Consider the following 24691-nt stretch of genomic DNA (forward strand, 5'->3'; position numbering starts at 1 on the left):
GCAGTGACTTGGTAAGCTCTGAAACAAAATGAAACAAAACGAAAATCTGTGCTAGAACCCCAGCCTGTGGTGAATCCAATCTGTGACTTATTGACTGTATACACACATAACACTAAGCAATTCTGCATGATAACTATGTGGCATGGCATCTTAGATGCTCTTTAGCTAGGGGCGAGTGAGAATTATTCATTTCTTGATAATAACCTCCCAAAGATTGCAAACTTTTTCCATAGGCAGAACAGAAAGACTTTGACATGGATATGCAGATATGGAAGAAAGGGAAATTGACTGGTCCTTACATCTCCAGGGTTAATAAAATTGAAAGGTACTCCTGATGGCTTGTAGTCCATCTTCTGTGGACCATGGGTGTAAGAAGCCTCAACATCTGTGTAACCTATGGTAGTTAAGTATGGTATTTTCTGGGAGGTTTACAATAGTTAGTAACTACCTCAGGAAGTCAGTAGTGGTGTTCCATATGTAAGTATTAGTGGTATGATGTTAAAACACACCAGTTGTGTGTTGGTACCAATGCCTGAAACTATGATGTGCCCAACTGCCCAGCTTATTCATTTTGGGGACCCATGTGCGTGTGCAAGCACGCACATGTAATTCATATAACACTTCATGTATCTGACATAGTGGACATAGTCAATTAAAGTCCCAAAAGACTCAGGATTTTTTTTCCTGCAACAGACAACCAGCACTCTTCTGTAAATAAATAAATTAGGGTGCAATCCCAGTTTTGGCTCTGATCTCAGAAACTTGCTCCAGAGTTGGAGATCTACTTCCACCCTTGCAGCCAATGTGGAAAGAACTTTACCTGATGCAGCCCTGAAGACACAAGACACAGTGAAATTGCCTTCTAAGTGTTTTTCATGGTGGGCAAAGTATGGAGGCCACCTGCAGAACTTTGCACCTTGTGCCCTGCACAGGATGCTCAAAGTTTTCTGGGTTCAGAGAGCTTCAGGCTGACCCTTTGGATTGTACTGCCCATGGATTCACTGGTGAAGCACCACATCTGGGTGGAGAGATGGATGGCTCAATGGATACTGAATGGCATACTATATTAAATGCTGCTTTCAGCTTGCTGAGTTTATCTCCCCGCAGAAAATGGGTGCAAGAACAAATGAGCTACATAGCCATTTTCATGTCCTAACATCATGAATGCAATTTCAAAGTAAATGCAAGCAAGCAAAGTCATCAGAGCCTGAATAATTTTGAAGAACTCAGGACTATAAGAAAGAGCAAATATTTGTTGGACTGAGATTAGTAGGCATTTAAATAGCACAGCAAAAATCTGCTGCATCTGCTTTCCAAGATCAAGAATAGTTCGGCTGGAAGTAATATTACAAGGTTTGTTTGTATGTGCCTGTAATATTTTGAAAGAAGCAATATGGATTGCACTGTGCTGTACAGATTGTCAACCCACACAGAAGTATCTCTGACAGGCAGGAATAGATGAGCATTTAACACATGAATGGGCTTGTAGATAAAGTAAAATACACACACACCACTGTAGGATCTTTTTCATTCATCCTTCATTCATCCTTCTCTTCTTTGTCTCCTAAAAAATATTACATTGGAACTGAATTCATTACTGGAAAGCACTGCTGCAATGAAACATTTCCCAGTGGAATTTAACTCACTGATGCTAGCACAGAATTTGCCTGTTCTTTGCCCTATATTTGGTATCTTAAGAATTCATGGAACAGTTATAAAATTAAAGATTTAATTTATTAAAGTACATCCCTAGACAAATGTAGAAACCTGAATACACTTGTGCTTACAACAACTCTAGGAGACAAATTAATGATAAGCAATCGATCTACTTTTTGATACACAGCAGTTTTCAGATTCACACTGGACAATCTCAGTGACTGGGTTTAGATGGCATGATAACCAACACTCAAGGATTGAGTATGTGCTGAGTGTAAGACAAGTTGTTCAAACACAGTTTATTATGCTGTCTGAGTATGTCTGCACTGACAAGTTCTATCCTGTTGACCACAAACAAACCGAGGGTTTGTGTCGGATTTTGAACTATGGGTTATTTACCATGGTTCATTATCTCAACTGGATTCAGACAAGGTGATAACCTGTGTTTCAGCAATATCCCACATTTCAAAGGCAACCCAACTTAAACCATAGTCAACCCTTCAGTATAGTTTGTCATGTTTTCTGCAAAAATGCTGTGCTGGAGTGAATGGCCATAACAATTTGGCCATTCATATTCATGAAAGAAAATGTGCCTCTCTATGAATGTGGCTTATTTGAGCTAGGATGACACTTTAAAATGTGACTACAGGTCATTATATGCAAGTGATTCCTCTTGAAATATTACACCAAAAATCATCAGAGATTTTACATGTGCATTCACATCAACTTGTTAAACAATTAGTCACCAGCATGCAAATACTTCTAGTATTTGAGTATTTTATACATTGAGTGAGTTTCTGTCTGTGTTCCAGATTAGTGGTCTGGAGCTGATTTGTCCTTGTCATGGGTAGTTAGCCGTGCAGCCACAGCTGGATTTGGGAAGGAGTGAATTGGCAGTTCCTCCAGTGCTTCCAAAGACCTGCCATCTCATGCTAATCCAGGAACTGTGTGTCCATCAGGGTGGGGATCCTTTTCATTCCTTCATATTTTGGGCTCCCCTCCCCCTCACCAATCATTGATCCTAAGAGAAGGGGACATTAGCTGTATCAGCCCCAGATTGCTTCCCTGGCTAACAAAGAAACAATGGGATCTTGCCCACTCTGGAGGGAGCTTTAGTGTAAGACACTGAGTTTGTCTCAGAGGAGGAACAGCAGAACTCAGAACAGCACAATTTGGTCTTGTATGGAAGACCACCATGTTCATTTCTATAAGACTCTCCACTCCCTAGCTGAGCCACTGGAAACTGGTATGGCCTGTTTTCCACAGCAGGAAGACTAAGCCTTGAGGAAAAATCCTGGGCACAAACCAGGGAATGATCCCTGGAGAAGGACCAGAGAGGGTAATTCAGGGAGTCTCTTTAGATTCACCATCAGCAAAAAGGTGAGGGCAGAAATGAAGAGTATTATTTCCATGAAAGGTAACAGCCAATTCTGGGATTAGCAATAATTAAGTTCTGTTTATATTTGTACCTTAACTACAGCAGGCTGGGATGGGTCAGAGATATTGGATTTGTTGTTTCTAAGCCCACCTTAGTCCTGGCCTTAGAATGCCTTCTTTCAAGACCTAACGCCTGCTACTACTGCTGTTGAGATAGGCACAACTAGAAATAGATCTCCATGATACAAACCCCCACTTCCTGGAACGGTTTTATCCTGCAGATGGAGAGGTACTTGTACAGTATCTTAAACCCATCCTAACCTCATATATAGAAACATAAAAACACTGGGAAAAAGCAAGTCAGAAGGGGCCTCCCAGGCCATCTAGTCTGAAGCCCAGCTCCAGCCAACTCCACTCATTTAATCCCCTAATTTAGATTAAATCATGTGTGTGTCTCAATTGTTTTAAGCAAAAATATGGCTACTACATTTCCACTTTTAAAACTTTTCATTGAATAAATATTCCAAAGTACAACTTGTCACCCTGGAATTCAAAAACTAAATGAAAATTTCATCCCATTTTCACCACACTTACTAGCCAGAAAAATACAGGAACTTGAATCTACCACTTGATGCATTCATGCTGTATTGCTGCTACTTGAATGCTAAGCAAATTGCTCAGGAATCATTAATGCCCAAGTAATTAGATTAGAGCCCCAATGTTATGGTCTTGAGGAGAGTATCCCAGTTATGACGAATGTTGAAAGGGGCCATCTAGGCATGGATTCTGGCTCCTCAGAACTGTGCACCATATCTTCAGAGCTGCCCCAATTGCCCTCACTGCTTTGAGACAAACCTGCTTCTTATTGATAAACTTTTGGTTACAAAAGATCAATAGGGCTATAGCATGTGGGCATCAACCTCTTAAACTAGCAGAGGAGACCACCCACTCCTTTCCATAGCCTGCTCATCATTTTAAGTCCAGAGTCCCAAATTGCCTAACAACAGCATGGTCACACAGCTTTTTCAGAGTGTATCTGATCCTGAAGAAACCCATCCAGCTAATTGCCACTGGGCAATTGCAGTTATGCGCTGCACCATTGTAGACAGTGAAGCCCTGAAAAGAGGAAGAACAGGATGTTCATGTATCAGACAGAGCACAAGAGACCTACATTAGCTGTTGCTTCCTCCAAGGTAGCCCAAGCACCTTACTAGCAAAAAGATCTGAATGAACAGTAATGTATGAATTTAGGTATGGGCAGGTATGAGTGTATGGCTTGCCAGTTTTCCTGAATGTATCTAGAAATCCTTGGCTCTGAAGTGTTTGTTTTTGTTGCTGTTTTGATGACTCCTGATTTAATCCATGTAGCCAGATTCTTGTGTATGCGTATTTCTCTTTGGCATAGGGGATTCTAGAGAAAGGTGATGTGATGAAAGGGTTGGAGCTTCTTAATCTTTTACTTTTAAAAGCCATAGTACCTTGTGGCACCTTGCTGTGGCATAATAAGCTTTCATGGAAGGAGTCCACTGTATAGAACATTATTTTGAAAGATATTGCCTGTTATGTACCTGGAGAAAAATGGCACTTATTGAAATGCAGGTACAGGAGCCCTGATTATCTCTGTTGCAGCTGATCCTCCTGTACTTGCTGGCTTTTTGCCCATATGTGCTTCCTCTCCTGCTACCTCCTTTGAATTTTTCTGCCTGAGGCTTTTTTCTGCAATCAAATGCCTCCCTCTCCCCTGCTCATACATCCTTTTTCAAATAGAGGTGTCCTTAGCAGACACACACACACAAACACAGAGAGAGAGTTTAGAAGCTGAGGCACCTGCCTTTGACAGTTGAATTGGAATGTCATGAAAAAGCAGAAAATTGTTCATTTAATGCATTAACTGTGATTGTAGAATTTCCTGTCTCAGGGGGCAAAAACACTTGCCTGGCTTTGCGTACTTTTCTATACCTTGATGGGACGGCGGGCGGGGGGGGGGGGAGGCACCATTCCCTGCTCTACTTCTACCCAAATGTCTTTAGATCAGCCTTGGAGGTGGCTGGGAGGTGAGGTGGGGAAAGGTAGCTAAGATGGCACAGTAAATTTTGTCACATAGAAACAACTGGGGCATGAGAAATGAAGAACGGAGAAACAAGTTAAGGACTACTTCAGATGTATCTTACTTGCAATCCTAAGCATGTTTTCTAAGAAGTAAGGCATACTGAGTTCAATGGGATTTACTCACAGTAAGTATATGTACGTTTTGAAGTTTAATCCTTAGTAAATGTTTTTAGAGATGCAACCTCTATCCTAAAGGTAATTCCAATATCTGTATCTAGAACTGATGAAATTGGTAACAACCAAAAACAGGTAGCTACAGATGTACAATGTCTTTGTTAAAGATTTTAGTCGTTCTAACCAAAGCATTCAGCTATGCAATTTGGTGCTTTAAAAGTTGCATGACGGTGGGTTTGTCAGAAAATTAATATTGCAACTTCTGGTGTAGATTTTAGGATTTCAAGAATTTAGAACCCAAGAACTGTGTAGCAAATATTCTGGAATCCCAGAAACTATCAAAAATGGTATCTGTGATAAAATGAAGAGCTACTTGTGGCAACATTTCTGTTTCCCCACTTAGTCCAGGGACCAGAAAAAGCAAAGTGTTATCCTTCAGCACTGAGACCTCTGCCCAGCGCTGTTGCTGTGCTTTGTATGAGAATGGGAGAAGAGTGAGTGAGAATTTACTCAGAAGTAAATTTCATTATGTTTAATGTGGGCAACTTTCTAGTAATTGTCTAAGTTTGCAGTCTAACAGCACGAGTTATTATAGTCTACAATGCATGCCCCACATTCTCGCTTGCCAGCGTGCCATATCCAATTTTCAATTAATTCATACATTTTTAAAGTGCCATAAAGCTCTTTGCTGGTCCTAGAAATCCATTCTTCCTGTCTGAATTTGGGCCTGAAAGACCAAGGAAAGGGGTGTGTGCGTAGAAGGTAAATGTTAAGCAATCACAGTTTATGGCATTACACAGTTCTGTCCTGAAAGCAACCAAAAGGTTAATTAGCTTGCCTGCTATAAAATTTAAATTACAGACATTAATTGTGATTATGCACATGTATTTGCCTATATAAATAAGTGTATGCAGATCTGCACCATTCTCTGTGGGACTGTGGTCCTTAATGGTTAGGGTAACTATTTCTGCCCTTGTCTTACACACCAGAAGACTGCTCAGAAAAGCCTGTCTGAGATTACATCCCCTCTTTCCTTACCCCCCTCTCAGTAGGATATAAAAATCATGGAAGAATAAAATTGATAGGCATATGCCCATTAAAGAAGGCTTTGTATTAAAAAATACATGCAGAACTACCCCAGTTCTTTACTCAGAAGTAACCCCACTGTATTCACTGGATCTTAAGCATGTTCAAGATTGCAACCTAAATTGGGCACAGATCACAGTCACATATAATTATGTAACGCAGCTATTTTTTCCTGATTTCATTTCCATGTCTATCAAGAATTACCGGCACTGAAGTTGCTATGCCAAATGCAAGTATTTTCTCAAATCTGTCTCTTACAGAAAGATGAAAGCAATTTATAAACTCCACCAGTGTTTCTTATGACCAGAATAATAGTTCAGAAACACCAGTGCAATGTATGCGTAATCTGGTTCAGACCCATGTACTGATATTGCATATCAGCACTAGAAAACTAGGCTGATATATAAATCCAATCTTATTGTACACCGAGGTGATGCTTACTCCTTCTTTGCAAGTTCAGTGTTTGAGGAAAGATGTGTGCAGAAGATTAATTCCTTGTCCCTCCCAAGAAATGTCTGCATAGTATTATGCTGGTTGACCTAAGTGTATGGTATTATACTGACTTCTTTCCTAAAGAACTATTAATATTGATAAAAACTGTACAGATTAGATAATGAATTGGAATCAGGCCTTTTCTTCTTGCATGAACAGCAAACAAGCAACACAGAAACCTCTGCCTGAATTTAGGGCTGCTTGAATTTAGCTACGATTTCAGTGAACACAGAACTTAGAGAAAGGAAATGGTACTTAGAGTTCGTACATCTACTAAGTATCTTAGGTTTTACACTAAATAGTTTGGGACAAAATACAACATTGCATTCTTTTACTGTTTCTACTTTACATCTCCTAATATCAGCATAATCGATGTTCCTAAAAATACCTGTCCTCAGAAAATGTAGGGCAAATTCCATTCAAAGTTCAGCACTTTTAAAGCCTATTGATCCACCTACCACAGGGAAAATTAAGCATGTCCTTAAATCTTTCCTACTGATCAATAATACTTAAAAATGCTTAGCTTTAGCTGTGTCATTACCATAGTCTATAAAAATAGTCAAAAATTGTTCCACACAATTGTCAACTTTAACAGTTCTTAGCTTACATGAATTTAACTATCTGTTTATTTTTAAAGTCAGAACCTATAACTTCTACCATATAAATGATATACATTTCAAGAAAATAGAAGCTATTGTCAGCTGGTAGTTAAATTATTGCCAGCTCATCATGCACATTCATCAAACTTCTAATTTCTTTCTCCAGAAGTTGCATCACATACTTGTCATCCATAGGAACACATGGCTCACACAACAGTAAAATCAGAAAGCCAATGTATTCATCTCCTACCACTGGCATTGTCACCACTTGTATCCACCAGTATGATACAGCGAAGATTTCACCTTCATTCATTGGAGGAACAGCTCACAGGAGGGTCCATCTGTGTCTCACTCTGGGATGTATGGCACATCCTACGTAGACACGACTTAGGAATTGTCAGTGCTACCTTTCTGTCATATTCACACCAACTGGAATGAGGGACTAATAGTTGACTAATCAATAGTGAGCAAGACATGTTAACTGTCCAGACCAAAACTGGCTATTGGAAATAAAAGCAATTCTATTTTATTTTTATAACAAGTGCTGCAACAGGATGATACCAACTGTAATATTTTAGAACAGATTTAGGAGAGTGACTAGAGTCATTGCCTATCATGGTTCATTCACACTGGAAAAGGTACAATTACTCCCATTTCATTGTTCTGTTATTTCATGTCAGTGACCCAGATCACACTATCTTGGAGGCAGAGATGTGCAATCATTCCACTTTGTACTATGCAATAGACACAGGAAACAAAAAGTAGTACTTATCATTGTTCCAGGCTTGAAACCAAGAATACAGGTGGACAGGGTATATATTATGTCCTTGGGCTATTCCTGAGAAGAAATGGGACATGCTGAACTTTGTGTTGAAGAACATCTTTTAAACCTTTTATTTGTGAATTTAAAACTCTTACTCTGAAACAACTCCAAGAAAACATAGTGCAAATTGACAGATGAACATTTATGAAAATGTAAACTTCTATACTTTTGCTAACTCTATTTCTTGCATCTTGGTCCTACTCAGTCCCAACTCTTATTAAATTCAGTGGGTATTTATCCAGGCAAATATGCTTAGGATGGCAGCTTTATTCTCAGTGCTTTATCCATAAAAAGATAAGGTCATACTTAAATACCACCTAAAGCCAAATTCTAGGCTGTATTATTATAGCAATCTTTACATCCCAGTCCTAAACAAAACTACAATGAGAATCTTAAGATCAGATAGTGGGATATATAGCCAAAAAGGAAATTAAAATATCCTTGACTCATAGATTCTGTCAAAGAAGAATCCCAGTCAATGTATAGCTTTTCTAAATATATAGAATAAATGGATCTCACTTCAGAAACTCATATTCAGATATTGAAATAAGTATGCATAAGTTGGGCTGGTGACTACTACTTTAAGTCAACGTGAGGTGGTGGTCAGCTTTCTCCACGTATTTTCCTTCTACACACTTTGGACATTTCTAAAGTGAATGCCAGAAGATTACTGCCTAGAAAAGTAGTCAAAAATAGATTCACACCTGGAATACTACAACTTGTTGTTGGACAATGTTCCTTTTGCAGTGTCTCTCCAGAGATGTCACAACAAGCCCTATGTGAGGAGGAACAAGTGCCACTTCATTAAGTTCCTACTCAGGACACAACATGAATGGAGCCATACCAGAAATGATAACTATTCATCTGTTCTTAGATGTCTATACATCTTATACAGATCAGAAGGTTTCAGACAGCTTAGCAAATTATCTAGAGATTTTTGAAATTTGTCCACTTATTTATGTAGAACATTTTGCTTGTTTGAAGCACACTTTTCTATCCAAGAAAAGTCTGCTGTCTCAATGTAACTGTTTTATGGGGTGGTGGGCAGGTGCTGTCCTTGCAGGATTGTGCTTTCTGTCCCCCAAAATGCACTTCTGTAAATTAATGGCCATTAAAGTGATGGGCAGATGGCTTGATTAGTTATGACCAGACTATCCCTCAGAATAGATATCTAATAGAGAATAATGGAATGCAGATAGACAACATCTATATTTATATGGGAATTCTGATGGGCATTCAGCTTGCCCTTCTCCACACTTTGTGCAACAGTTGTGCATTCAGCCACCAATTCTTATCCCCCTACAAAAGAAAAGGGAAAAAAGAGAAATAGAAGAATACTTAATGCAAATCACCTGGAACAATGAGTACCCTTTTCTGAATTGCATTATTTCTACCAAATTGTCATATACAGGGCCTCCAACAAATTTTTAAAAATAGTTTTTCCTTTTTAGTTTCTGATTGTTCTTTGCTTTTCACTTTGATGTTCTTAATGGTTGCCCTTGGACTGGAAAACCAAAGAGTGTGAGGTTTCCTGCTGCTGGTCCAGCTTCCTTCTCTCTCCTTCTGAGATGCCACAGCTACATGGTCAAAAAAAGTCATCCAACAAAAAGGCAGAGTGGAAGAAACCAGCAGAGGCAAGACTGCCATTATTCCCATGCTTCACTGGAAAAGTGGAAGCCTCAGAGTTTGGAGGCTTATGCACATGTTAATAGGATTGCACCTTAAATAGCTATTCCTATGAATCACAAGCATTAGGCTGCAAGGATCCTATATTTATATCCTATATTTATGTCCGATAAATTATCTATATTTCTGAAAAAATACTTGGCAACTTGTTTAATTTTCATAGGTTTGAAAAGCTTGTAAACCTGTCAGCATTGCGTCTGTATTACCAATTTAACATAGTGAGTTCTGTGATGAAAGCTCCCAAGTTCTCCATGCGAAATTTGGCTAAGCTTCTTTCTACATTTGTTAGAACAGCTAGTGCAGGAATGGAGAACATCCAGCCCGTAGAAGTTCCCTACAAGACCTGTCAAGTCTTTGGCTCCCTCTACAGCTCCTACCCCAGTCAATCTAATCCTGATCAGAGACAACAGGGAGATTGGCCTTACTCTAAATGCTGCATCCATCTGAGAAGGGGTGAGTCGCACATTGCCCCATTTAGGACATGTTTGGGGCAGATGAAGTCAAGACCAGATGACATCATGAATGTGCTCATGTCCCATGACACCAAACAGCCCACAGAGGTCTGCATGGGAGTCACTGCTACCCCAAAGCGGTTCCTTACCCCTATGAATCCAGTCCTTGTCATGATTCTCTCTAGTCTGCCTCACCTAGAGCAAGTACGAAAGAGTACATTGCTCCAAGGTGGCAAATGCCTTCTCAACATAAGGAGGTCTTTGATCTGCATTTTTTATCACAGTGGCAGATAATTCACTACTGGATTTTTCTCATGTGCTAATGTTGGCACAAGCAACACCACTTTTCTACAGAGGTTGTTTAGGAAGCAACCTGTGTGCGTGCGCATGCATGCACACACACACGAAACCCAGATAAAAACCCACTGAAAAGATTAACATACCCCTTGGAGTCATTTGAACTCCTTGTAAGAATCAAAAAAGATACCCCACAGATATCGGCAATGATTGCCCAGGTTATCATAGGTCTAGCGAAATATCTGTTTTTATGATAAGAAGCCCCAGGTTTGATTGAGTGCTAGTACTGATTGATTCAGAAGCATCTTAAATACTCAAGCAGCATAACAAATATGTATTTTTCTCAAGGGAAATCATACAGCAGGACTACCAAATGCTTTTTGAAGGACCTCTGCTTTCATCTGTGGCATCTGAAGTTTTCTAAACCCTGAAAAAGGCAAAAAATACATTTTCTTTCCCATCAAAATATCCTCAGAGTAATAGCCAAGGGAGTAGCTAGAATATAGACACTTTCTTAAAGAAAGACAGCTGTCAATTAGAATGACAGAAATACATCAATACAAGAAAAAGGTTCCACAGAGCAGATGTGAATAGAAGTATAAATGCATTATATTCCACAAATGTTTAATCCCACAATCACAAACAAGCAATATAAAATATTTCTATGTTTAGAAACACAGAAATATATGCAACATCTATTTCTATGTTTAGAAATATAAACAGAAGACTTAAAGAAGCTCATATTTAAACATACACATAAAAGATACACCCTCAGTAGATCACTGTGATGAATTTGCACAGCACTTTGAGGGTAAAGTTGCTTGGGTTCTCCATGAATTAGACTCCACATTTTGCACAATTCCATTGACAGAAGCATCCAGAGCATTGTCTGGTCTAACTTTATTGGATGAGTTTCAGTTATTGAGGACTGAGGATGTAGACAGGTGCTTGGCCAGGTTCAATCTACCACTCGTATGCTTGACCCTTGCCCATCATAGTTCATCATTTGCAGTAAGGAAGGGATGCCTGTCCAGGTCCAGAAGGCTGTAAACACCTCTTTGAAAAAGGAAATGCTTCCAGGCTCTTTAAAATGGGATGCAATTGAACTACTCCTGAAAACAATCTAAAATGGACACAAGATGTTAGCAACTGCTGGCCCATGGTCAATATTCTGTTCTTGGGCCAGGAGTCTGAGTGAAGGGTGGATGAACAGCTCCAGGCTTTCTTAGATGAAAAGGATCACCTTTATCCATTTCAGTCTGGCTTCAGGCTTGTTTTTGGAATGGACACTGTCTCATTTGCTGTATGGGATGACCTTTGCTGGGAGAAAGACAAAGGGAATGTGACCATGTTGGTTCTCCTGGACTTCTCAGTGGCTTTTGATATGATTGACCATGGTATCCTTTTGGCAGCCTGGCTGGGTTTGGAGTTGGAAGCACTGCTTTGCAGTGGTTCCTCTCCTAACTGACCAGCCAATTCCATAAGGTGGTGCTGGGGGATTATTGCTCTGCACCTTGGCAGTCATGCCATGGGTATGGCAGGACTCTATTTTATCTCGCAGGTATATAAGATCTACAAGAAACTTCTGGGGGAAGTCATTCAGAGGTTTGGGCTGAGATGTCATCAATAAATTGATGGCACTCAGCTCTACCTTTCTTTTTCATCTAATCCATGTGAGGCAGTGGCCATTCTGGACCTGTTTTCGGGGCTTAGTAATATATTGGATGAGGGCCAATAAACTGAGACTTAATCCAGATAAGACAGAGGTGCTATTGGCAGAGAAGATAAATTTGCCTGTCCAGTTGGGTAACATTAAATCTGACCTGCATGGGGTTGCACTCCCCTGAAAGGACAGGGTTCATAGTTTGGGAGTGTTCCTGCACTCTGACCTATCAGTAGTGTCACCAGTTGACTCAGTGGCCCACAGCATCTATCAGCTTAGGTTAACTTATCAACTACAATGTCACCTCGGCAGACAGACCATTTCAACAGTGACCTATCCTCTGATAACCCCTGTCTTGCTTGGATTATTGTAATGCAGTCTATGTGAGGCTGCCTTTGAAGAGGGTCTGGAAACTTCAGTTGGTTCAGAATAGGACAGCAAAGCTGCTGATGGGGACCGGGCTGAATTCAAAGGGCTTACATTAATATGGCTTAGGGCCAAGTTATCTAAATAACAACCCTTCCCACGTGTCCCTATCCAGAGCTTGAAGTCATCTAAGGTCCTTCTCACAGAGCTACCTTTAAAGAAAAGGAAAGGAAAACAAGGCAGCTACTAGGGGAAGGGCCTTTTCAGCAGTAGCTCCCCAATGATGGAATCAGCTCACCAAGGAGGTTCACCTAGCACCCACTCTTTATCCCTTCCAGGACTAGGTAAAAACCTTTTAACACAATATTTTAACAGTTAATAAATTTGATTGTTTTAAAAAGTATTTCTATTTTGTCTACATCACATGCTACTGTGTTTTACTGCCACTGTAAATCTTGAGCATTACTGAGGTGGGTTCATTGTGGGCCTACTGTTGCTATTTTAGCATTGGTTGTATATTAATGTATTATTTACCTTTGATTTGAATGTAATGTATTTGTGCACCTTGATTATATAAACCACCCAAAAACTAACAGACAGTATAGAAATATAATGATGATGATGATGATGATGATGATGATGAAAGATATACAATAGCTAGTCCAGTTATGTAAAAGAATACAATAGAACTACTTTCATCCTTCTTTAGAGAGGGCTTCCACAAGGCATGGTGATCATTACAATCAGGAATAGTAACAATTTTCTTTATCTAGTTGCTTGCATTAACTATAGATTCCATAAAATACTTCCTTAAACCAATTCTTTGATGGAATTTTTTCAACTGCCATACATCCAGAACTACTTCCCATTTTCTTGTTAATGTATTGAATTTGGCAGCTATTGCTCAATATTTCTTAGCAACTTTCCTTCATCATAAGAGAACTGTTGATACATGACACTATCTACCAAATATCTAATGTCTGATGATGCCAAATATAGGGTGATATGGCCATCTGGTCATTATACTCTAGGGTAAAACAGACATAATAGATGTCTGTACTGTATGTACATTTTTACATCAAATCCATTGACAGGAACATACACATGCATTGGCTGCTTGCAACCAACATTACTGCTCTTCCTCATTGGTAAGAATTGGTAATGCACTCCTATAGTTATTAGCATTGCAGTGCTTTCTAACCACAGTACAAAAAAGACGACAGAGTTGTTATGCACAGCTACCGCAATTTTCATCAACTCCGATTTTTCTGGTCTACTGCAATTTTCATCAACCAGTAATTTTCTCTTCTGGTTCTTCTTGTTGTGACTTTTAGATGACTATATACATGTAAACACTGTCATCCTTCATGTTCTGGAATCATCTTGTAAACCTCAAGTGTTTTCCGTACCAAACACTGGAAATGAAGCTTGCACAGGAAATGAAGCAGCATCCACAGTTGGAAGGAGGCATGCAATGTTGATTTCCCTGTATTTATGTTCTTAATGTATTCACTGCATGGTGAGCAGGTCACAAGCAAAAGGGTTCATTGGCTTTCTTTTATGCTCCCCCCCCCACCCTTGGCTTTGTGATGATTGCACTAACATTTGCTCTGTTAACGTATCTGCCCATCATCCAGTCTGTGTTCTGATGCCTTAATATTTCAGTACTTCCTGGAACACTTTGACAACTTCTAGTCACTTATCTTTATATCCTATCATTTGTATCATCTGGCACATTTGGTGTAATGATTGTGTCCTGCATTTGAAGAAAAAAATGAAACCATTGCATCAATACTCTACAAAGGTAATCTCCCATTTCCAGCCATTTCTGCTATATAAATGTCTGTTAGAACAACCATATAAAAGCACATAATCCAAAGGCATACTGTTCTACTTTTTGTCAGAAGAATATATCCACTACACTTTATATTTAGTAATGGACCTATGAAAACGTAAGAAAAGTTCCTTGATTGCTGAATTATCAACATCCATTACTTCACTGGATTCAGGGAACAGGTTTTTCTCTTTGTTCATCTTTTCTATGATGTACTGATGCCTGAGGATGGAGACAATCTGGGCTCTTTATTGGTTGTCACCTCTAGAATATTGCAGTGTATTGCAGTTTGCTTCTACTACTCTTACAGCACCTATTGCTGTTGGCATCAGTTAGTACTCATGGAGAGCATGTGAGTGTGCTTTGCCATATAAGTCCCACAGCATTGTTCACACACAGCAGCTACAGAACTTCTACAATATCAGTTGTGAAGCTAAAGCTAATCCGATTCCTGAAGGTTCCCAAATAAGGCATCAAAGGTAGAATCCTTCAAGACATTTTTAAATTAATTATTGATTAATTTAAATCAATAATTGATTTTAAAGCACCCAATAGCTGAGGATTTCTATTAGATATTAAAGTCTTATTAATCCCTGTAAAATGGGAAATCACTACTTCAATTACTTTTATCCAGATTACAATTAACAAGAGGCCCATCCATATCCGTTCTCTATAATTCTCCATACATATGGAGGTTAGTGTGGTGTACATGTGAGTTCAGATTAGTTAAGTTAGAGATAAACATTTAGAGGAACAATGTGGAGCATGCACCTGCATGCACCCTGACCAAATGGAATATACAGTCTGCGTGGAGCTTGACTACCTGAGCCCTGATTGTTTTGGCAGCCTCATTGGAACCTATAGCAATGGGACTGGTTCTCTCATGAGGTTGAATAAATCTCCTGCCTCAGTTGGCAGAATGGCAACTTGAGTGTTCCTTCCTCTTGCCCACAAGCACTCCTGGGACCTGCAGTTCCTGTTCTGTTGCTGTGACATGGTGGTCCCCATCTGCTAGAACCACAAGTGTTTCAGAGACTTCCACCAGACCTTCTCTCTTCTTCTGGAAAATTGATTTTCCAGGCAGATGGAAAGCAGCCATGACATGTATCGCCTCTTTTATCACAAATTTATTTGGATGTTTATAACATCAGCATGATTTTACTTAGTGACAACCTCCCCCACCCCTTATTTCTGTTCTTTGTCCATGATAACTCTGCTGCATAATAAAGAATTTTCTTTGAGTTTGAACCATCATACTTCTGAGTGAAGCACATGAAACTTCCTCTTCTTTTTTCCCCAAATAACTTTCTATATAGTTTTTGTTGGAGTAAGTGATATGGCTTGCTTTATGGTCTCGAGGGACTTCTGCAATTATGCCAAGCAAATTTACACTTTTTTCATAGTTTCCTGGGCATCAAGATACATGGCCATGTTTGCATAGTCCACCATATCAACAAAAATTCATGTACACAAATGCACCTGCTACATGTGACAAGGACTTTTTCAAGTGAATTTTTAGTCAACCTTAAGAATTATCTCTCATGTATTACTTTTGATTGGGAATGTAAGATGAAACCTACCATGCTCCCAAAACTAAAAGAGAGTATCTGTCTCTATATTACAAACTAAAGAAATAAATCACAAACATTCAACTATGGAAACTAATGCTAGAAGCTTAACCTGATTTTCTTGAAATTGCTTCATTAATTTCAGGGAAACTCACTGCCAGTTAATTGTACATAGGATTGCAAACTCATATGTAAGTTTTTTTATTTATTTTATTTTTATTTTTCTATTTATATCCTGCCTTTTTCCTACAAAGGGCTCAAGGCAGCTTACATCTCCTCTGCCATCTTATCCCCACAACAACAACCCTGTGAGGTAGGTTGGTCTGAGAGTCTGTGACTGGCCCAAAGTCACCCAGTTGGCTCCATGGCTGAGCGGGGACTAGAACCCAGAGTCAAAATATACATTGTGGCATGGATCAGTTTAAATGTAGTTAATGTAGAGGTATTCTTGTTTTAGAAAACCTGAAAGTTTAAGCCTTCTTCATATGTTCTTCTTGGTGTGCTTAATGAACACATGCATAGAAGAGCATGGCTGGTCCATCACTTCCATCACCCTGTATATATGAAAAGTGATCATCTGAAGAGTAGCACATCTTGCATCCATGGTGGAAGTACTCCACATAATGAAGAACAATTGAAAATTGTGGTTCTTAGCTTCACAGAGCACTTCCATGAATGCAGGAGAAGCTCCATTTCAGACTGCCATCCTCTGTATAGGTGATGGATTCAGTGATGGGGAGAGTGGCACTGGAGTGTTCATCTTCTTACATGTTCTTTAAAAAATGAAAACAATGTTGCATGGAGAAGGTTGCAAAAGTGCATGCAACACAATTAAGTTAGAAAGAGAAGAAACTTAACTGGTACTTGTAAAGTACATTCTTGTGTCCTAGTAGAACCCAGGTTACAGTTGCAGCAGTGAAGTCTTTGATGTGTCTAGAGGATAATCTCTGGTACAAGAGTTTTATGCTCACCTAAAAGCATACAACTAAAAATAGCTGGGGAGTGGTAAATGAAGGATGAAAACCATAGAAAGGGCCTTTTTGGATTTTCTAATTCTTTTCCAGAAGTCTGGTCCTGGCTGTTCAATACAGTATTCGTTAAAGTCAAAAGAGTTCAGTTTAAGTAAATTTTGAATAGTCAAGTCCATTCTCCTTTCTTCACTTGAAAGCTGAACCCCAGTTTTTCAAATGGAAGTTTAGCAAGGATTTCAAGAAAGCATGAGTCAAAGGGAATCTAGTAGTTGTGGTACTCACAAGGGTACATACTAATTAATATCTGAGCCACAGAATATAATGAGATTTCAAATGCAAATAGAAAAATGATCTAAATCTTTAAAAAATCAGTGACGAACATAACATACAAATCATGTTGGAATATTGCAGTAAGAGAAGCAAAGGCTTGTAAAAGTATAGATAAAGGTATAGGTATGTGCACATGAATTAAAAGTTCCTAATCCTATTCCACAAGACTTTGTCCAGGGACACCTAGGAATGAGCACAAGGATTCCAGCACCGCTTTACAATTTGTGGCATTTTGTAAGTGCTAGGAATCAATCACAGTTTCAGCAACTGAATAGCGGATGTCAAGTGCTCTGCAATATGAATAGTTACCAGTTGCCCTTGATACACTACAGTGATGGCCCATCATGCAGCACCCTGTAGCTTTTGACCTTAAGCCAGAATAATGCTAAAGCCAATTTTTGTGCAGCACATTCAGAGAGATGGGGAGGAGGATGGAAGATAAACTGACAAAAAGGAAGTGTGCTGCATTTGTCAGGCACCGGGCGTTGTGGCAGTGACATAAGCTTCTCCCTCCAGCTACATGGACAAATGCAAGCTATATTTGTGCATGGCTCACCTTCAAAGTAGCGATGCTCATACCCAGAGATGCAATGCAAATTTACTGAGTTCATAAACATCTTGGATATTATTAAAAGAGCAAATATTTAACTTCAGATGTCCTATTGGAGTACTACTTTCATTATTTAGAGAATCATCATCATTAACCAAAAGGCTCAATTGCAAAACTTGAGTGGTATAGTGTTTAAGGGTGCAGAATTTGGACTTAGGAGATCTGAGTTCTAGTTCCTGCTCAGACCCAGAGCACACTGGGTGACTTTGGGCCAGTCACAGACCCTTTGCCCAACCTACCTCACAGGGTTGTTGTAGTGATTATAAGATTAGAGGAGGAGAATTATGTAAGCTGCCTTGAATTCCTGGGATATAAATAACTAAATTACAAAAAGAGCAGAATCATTAGTTTGTTTTCTCAAAATGACACATTAAATTGCAGAATCCAGAATAGATTCCAGAATGCACTCAGTGCATGCATAGCATCACTGCCCTTGTTTTAGTCATTCAAGGCCAGAAAACAAGGATTTTATCCAACAATGAAGTAGTGACAACATGACCTTCCTCTTCGTAACACAGAGGTGTTAGGATATGCATGATGAAGGCCCAGAGATGGCCCCATGCACTTTGGCTTCTCTGCCTTCTGGCATGAAAGTGGGGTAAAAGTGGAAGTAATTAGCATAATACTAATTTTGTAATGATAATCATGATAACAATACTATCTGCCACTTTTGTCATCTTGATGAAGTGCATTTGTGCACATTATCACAACATCACAAATTATCTTTACTTGATGCAAAAGCACCACAAAACTGTGTTAAAGCCAATAATATAGTTTCAGTGGCATAGTTTGGGGCTCTCAAAATCACTCATTTGCCCAATTTCTTGGCAAAGTCCTTGGCAGAATACTTGTTTGCTTCTGTTTGTACGACATCAGGAACAATGCTTCCTATGCCACTGCTGCTGTGTCACACGCATTCTTTTTGTTTATAATGACAAACAGTACAGTTGACTATACTGCATTTCTGACATTCACATCAATGAAGCCAAATACAACACAGATGGTTTCCACCAACTGATAGAATTGAGAATAATAATGTGCCATCTGAGGCCACAGACTTGCAGATTCCAAGAGGGAGAAACTAAGATAAAAAGAATCCTGATTATTTCAGATGAATAAGAGTGATCAGCTTAAAGCACAGCCTCACTCTGTCTGGATCTCTGTCTGCTGCACTACCAAATTGACTCACTGCAGAAAATGGCTCTGAGCAACAGATGCCCTCAAACCATCTGTTTGCAGAGACAAAAGAAAGCTGCACTACTGAGGAGAAACTTGTTGAAACAACAGCCTCACCAGTGGCCCAGTTTCCTGGTGTAGACACTGCTTTTAAAATAGTCCAACAATATTATTAAATCTAATACTTCAAATGAACCAAGAAGTGTCTAACGTCAAGCTAAGTTCAGATCAAAATCAATACACAATATATATCATGGTCATACTGGTCTGTCTGGCTTTTATAGAATGCAGAAGGAATTAATCCATTTCTTTGAGATATTTACCAGCCCATGGGACAGTTCACAAATTTATTCTGCTGTCATTCCAGTTTCAAAGTAAAGGAATGGCATATCCCTTCCTTCCTTATACTGTATCATACACACAACCTTGCGTGCAAGATGTAAGCTCCATATGCAGATGATATATTCTTTCTTACACAAGAAGGAGGTGAATTGGACCACCATGCATACAAGCCTCTGAGTAGAACATCTCATTCAAGTGCAGTGTCTTGTGCATCGAGCTATTGCATATACCAGTCCACCACCCAAATTGGAGTGCCAGCCCAGTGTGAACCAGAGTATAAGCCAAGTCAAAATCAGACAACTCTTTCAGATTTGCAATTCAAGCACATAATACTGTGACTATGGAATGCCACTCCTTTTAACGTGAGCCTCAAGAGCCACTGAGGAACAAGGGAGATGTATCAGGATGCTCATGCAAGCCCCAAAGTTTGCAACAGTACAACACATTTAAAAAAATGAATCTACTACATGAATAATAGGCAGCTGATTACCCAAGTTTATACTACCTGATCTTTATTTCATTTACAGTGAGAAGTAGGTGAAAAATGGTTCCTTGTGGCCACCTGTGAGATAAAATCCTACAAATCTTACTCAGTACCCAACTGTTCCCACACTGATATATGGGAATCAGTATGGAAATGGGTAGATAGGAAGCTGAACTGCATTTTAAAAAGTGAGAAGGTTCATGACTGCCTCATACAAGCACATGTGTTGCCTTCCTCCTATTGGCTTGCTCTTGTATGTTTGCACAAACCCTGGCCATGTGGTGCTTTACTCAGGACAGGAGGTGGGGCAAATTGGCCCCACCAAAAGCTGTAGGAGCACCACTGGAGAGCCATGGATTGAAAATAGAACCAAAGACAGATAGCACATGACCAGAGTGTAGCTGTTTGAGTTGCTTTGGGGTATTACCATAGGTGGGTCTGTCCTTCTGCTCTCTTCCATTCTACAGTCTACTCTTTGGATTTTGGCTCCTAGAATCACATAAACATTGTTATGTATATTCTGACTATTAGCCTTAATCAATATGGTGACCAACTCCCTAGAAAATAATATTATTTCCATGATCTTGCTGCTTGTAAGCTTATACTATGTTCATCAAGGTTCTTTTTACTTGAATGCAAAGAAGAAAGTTCCCCAATTCAGTTTCTCTGTAGGTTGGCTGCCTATAAAACTCTAGCCTTAGCTCATCTACAATGTATGAAGTTTAATTCACTACTACATTCAAGTGAAAAACTGGTGATGTATTTCCATCAAAAGCAGCCCAAAGTGTGAAATAGAGACAATTCTACCATGTCCAGACTTACATCCCTCCTGCCTGCTATACCAGCTGCATTGTTTCTTAAGGCATGTGACTTGCATCAGGTTTCTTTTGTGAGGCAACCTGCTATTACACACATTCCCATTTCTATCCCACTGTTTTTCCTCATAGGTTGGGCTTTGCATTTACAGGAGCATGCCCTGGACTGACAGAAAGATGAACAAATGGGTTCTAGATCAGATCAAGTCAGCATTTGCCCTGGAAGCAAAAATGACGAAACTCAGGCTGTTGTACTTTGGCATATCATGGAAGGCAAGACTCACTAAAGAAGGCGATAATACTAGGGAAAGTCAAAGGCAGAAGAGGGAAAGATGGACTGATCCCATAAAGGAATCCACAGCCTTGAGTTTTCAGGAGCTAAGCAAGGCTGTCAAGAACAAGGCATTTTGGAGGACTCATTCATAGAGTCATTATAAGTCACAGTCAACTTGACAACACATAATAACAAGCAAGCCTTGAAGCCTTTCCCATGATTCTAACACAGGAAAGACTCGTGCATCAGAAAAAGGTTTGCTTAAAATTGACTAACCAAAGCTCACAGGCAGATAAGTGCTGTACAAATTTGAGTCCTCTTAGAATTTGCTCACTTCCCTGCCCCACTCCACCCCACCCCACCCCATATTTTCCCTGTAGAATGTTGATAACAGAATATCCACTACCAAATACAAAACTTGAATATTTTTCACTGACTGTTAGAGCACTCACTGGGAGAAAAAACAGTTGTGTGCAGCACCACCTTGTCTTTAGTTTCTTCTAAGAAAAAAAGTGTTACCCTTGAAAAGATGGAGATGGGTGGATAGTGGAGGAAATAAACCATATTACAAATTATATCCAATTTCAAAGGTGTTTGGGTTATGAGATGTACTACAAAGAAGGCTTCTAATCTTGGACAGTACATCTTCTACATCTCCTAATCCTGAATTCATCTGAATATTCACAAACAATAGAACTACCTCATTGTTTGATGGATGTTGCCAGAAGAAGTATTACACTCTTAGATGAACCCAGTTTTGGAACTCCATCGTAGCAACACACAGGGGCAACTGACATTCTGGGATTTCACTTGCTAACTGTTGGTACGAGGCTCGAATATGACACAGTGTTCCATTGCAATATACAGAAACTGAATGTCTAAAAGAAGTGGAGTTCCTAGTGGCTTGTGCTCAGAATCACTAAATAATGGGGTGGTAGGCAGTGTCAAGCCTACTAAAAACTGATTCACTAAAATAAATAGAATTTAAGTTAGTCATGATTAACTTAAGTGCCATTCTCTTAAAATGGTCTATTTAACACTTGGATACAACTTACATAAATAGCAAGATAATTGGTTTGGACTTACTGCTGGATAAAGAAATTTCAAGTCAAGCATAAATTATCAGAAGCATCAATCCTCAGTACAAATAATAGGTGCCACTCATTCATCCATAAATGCAGAAACCCTACTGAACTCTATGAAATCCTTTAGAAATTACTGCACTGCAATCTGATTACAGCCACAAATTAAAAGATTTCTTTTTAATATTGTAATGATAGGGAGAAATACTTTCTTGGAAGCATGACTGCTCATCTCCGTTTTACTCTCATAAATTAAACCAGACAATTTGACAAAAGACATAATTGGACCACAGCAACTGAGATTAGGAAAATCTTTCACAGAAGTATTTAAATGAATGCATGTTATTCTTTGGATATCAGAATCCTCTGGCAAAACAGACCGGTTTGCTTTACCAGACATAAGTGGGGAAATCATTTCACTGAATTCTGCTTGTATAAAGTCTATGTTCAGCATAAAGAGGAAAGGAGCCCGCAAAATTTTCATTGGCGACATATAAGGTTTATTCTGTTGAAATCATTGTAAAACAAATGGATAACATATTTATTCTTTTTCTTATGGTATACATCAGAGCACTTGCTCCACTGTAAGAGATCGATAGCGTGAAAGCATTAGGTGAATTCTAATGGACTTCTGATGACCTATTCACATAGTCGCCTCAACTGATTGTGTTCAACTTTATTCTCACCGACAAGTATTAGATGCACACAATGAATATGCAATTTTGGAGAGAGCCAACATGCAGCGAAAATTGCAAACAACTTGGCTACTGTATGATAATAGTGCTCCTTAAACGAAATATAAGGTTACATTCTACAACCTATTCATCTCTTCTCAAGGAATATGATTACAATTTCTTTAACCACTGACATTCTATTGCAGTAACACAATAGGTGTATGTAGAAGCATACAGGTGTATGTAGGTGTATGTAGAAAGCACGGATAAATTCTGAGAAAGGGATGGTATTTTCTGGGAGTAAAGGAACACAATATCTCATTATGTTAAGGTTTATTAATATAAAAAGTATGCTGTTATCATTATAGTATCACCAGATTTCATTCAACTAACATAGAATTCTCCGTTAAAAACAATAGTTTGTACTCACCAGGTGTGAAATTGTATTGTGCAGAAAATCCCAAAGATTCAAGTTCACCATCAGCAAAAAATTTAATCCATAGAAATCTGCCACTGGATTTTATTTTAGGTGGGTTTTGTTGTCCACAGAAACGACCAATTATTGGGGAAAAGCCAAATGGTCCATCCCGTACTTCGATATGATCAAATTTACACTCCCAAGAAGGCTCTATGGAATATTTTTCATCGAAATGTAGCTCAATACATTGTCTTGGGGCAGCTGAAGATTAAAACAAAACTATTAGATAGTTTTACAGTCTGACATATTTGCTCCAAATGTTTTTCCCATTTTTCATATATTCCAGATAACATTTGGTTACATTCAGCTTTGGTTTAACAGTCACAGCTATCAATGGCTACAGGATAATCTGGAGTCCCTGCTCCAGTCTTAGAAACTTGCTCTGAAGTTGGAACTGGGACTCCAACACAGAGCACAGTCCCCCTGACCCACTCTCACAGCTAGAAAGAAAAGAAGTGCACCAGCTGTGGCTCTGATGGCACGAACATGACCTTGGAGATGGGGAGGGGAGGGGAGGGGAGGGGGTACTTCTGCCTCCTTTTCTCATGCTCTGAGGCCAACTATTTAGACCAAAAAGGCTGTCTTGTATGGTGAGAAGAACACAATGCTGAATTTTGCTTCTGTGAAACTCTGGCCATGCACACAATGGCTTCAGTTTCAGAAGGTTACAAACAGCCTGAGTGAATTTTGCTGCCCATCCTTGTTCTGAGTCTTCTCTAGCTGGAGTGAACAAAATGCATTTCACATAAATTTGCTTTGGTGTAGCTCAATTTGTTGATTTTCCTATTATGCACTATTTCTTATATTCACACCCACACACACACCTAGTTTCTTTTTTAAGGGAAATAGTTCGACTTTAGAACGCTCTTAGTCTTTTCTAACACTATGGCCAGTATGTCAGAACCAAGCCTCTGTGTGTTTGTATGGCCTCATGCCACCTCCACAGCCACCTCCACAGCCACCTCCACAGCCCTCCTGTCTATGCCCTCCTAAATGATGGAAGATTTTGAATTTCAGTCCACAATGAACCATATCTAACTGAAAGAAACAAAGCCCAACCATAAGACCACCTCAGATTTTTGGTTTTGCAATTACAGGTGAACTAATGAACTGAATGTTAGTTCAGGCATGAGTCTTGTTCTTACCTAAGTACCTTGCACATTATTAAAGAAAGGAAAAGAAGAAAAGAAGAAGAAAGGAAATTAAATATGTGTAAACTGCAGCACAAGCATACGTGTAGCTTTGGCGACTAAAGAAAGTGGTGACTAAAGAAAACCAGGAATAAAGTTTCTTGATAATCTCTTGAGTTGGATAGTCAAGCCCTATCATAAAC

General features: G+C 39.3%; 1 protein-coding gene across 2 annotated transcripts in view; it reads right to left on the bottom strand.

Moving 5' to 3' along the window:
* The window catches only part of NETO1 (neuropilin and tolloid like 1), a 108362-nt gene that overhangs the window by 67921 nt on the left and 15750 nt on the right, over positions 1–24691 (bottom strand). For both annotated transcript variants that reach the window (XM_044426495.1, XM_044426498.1), the window contains exon 4: positions 23311–23559. In XM_044426495.1, coding sequence (XP_044282430.1) covers positions 23311–23559 — 249 coding nt within the window. The remainder of the gene's footprint in view (positions 1–23310; positions 23560–24691) is intronic.

The sequence above is a fragment of the Varanus komodoensis genome, unplaced genomic scaffold (genome assembly GCF_004798865.1).
Source record: "Varanus komodoensis strain SLA01 unplaced genomic scaffold, ASM479886v1 scaffold17, whole genome shotgun sequence".
NCBI lineage: Eukaryota > Metazoa > Chordata > Lepidosauria > Squamata > Varanidae > Varanus > Varanus komodoensis.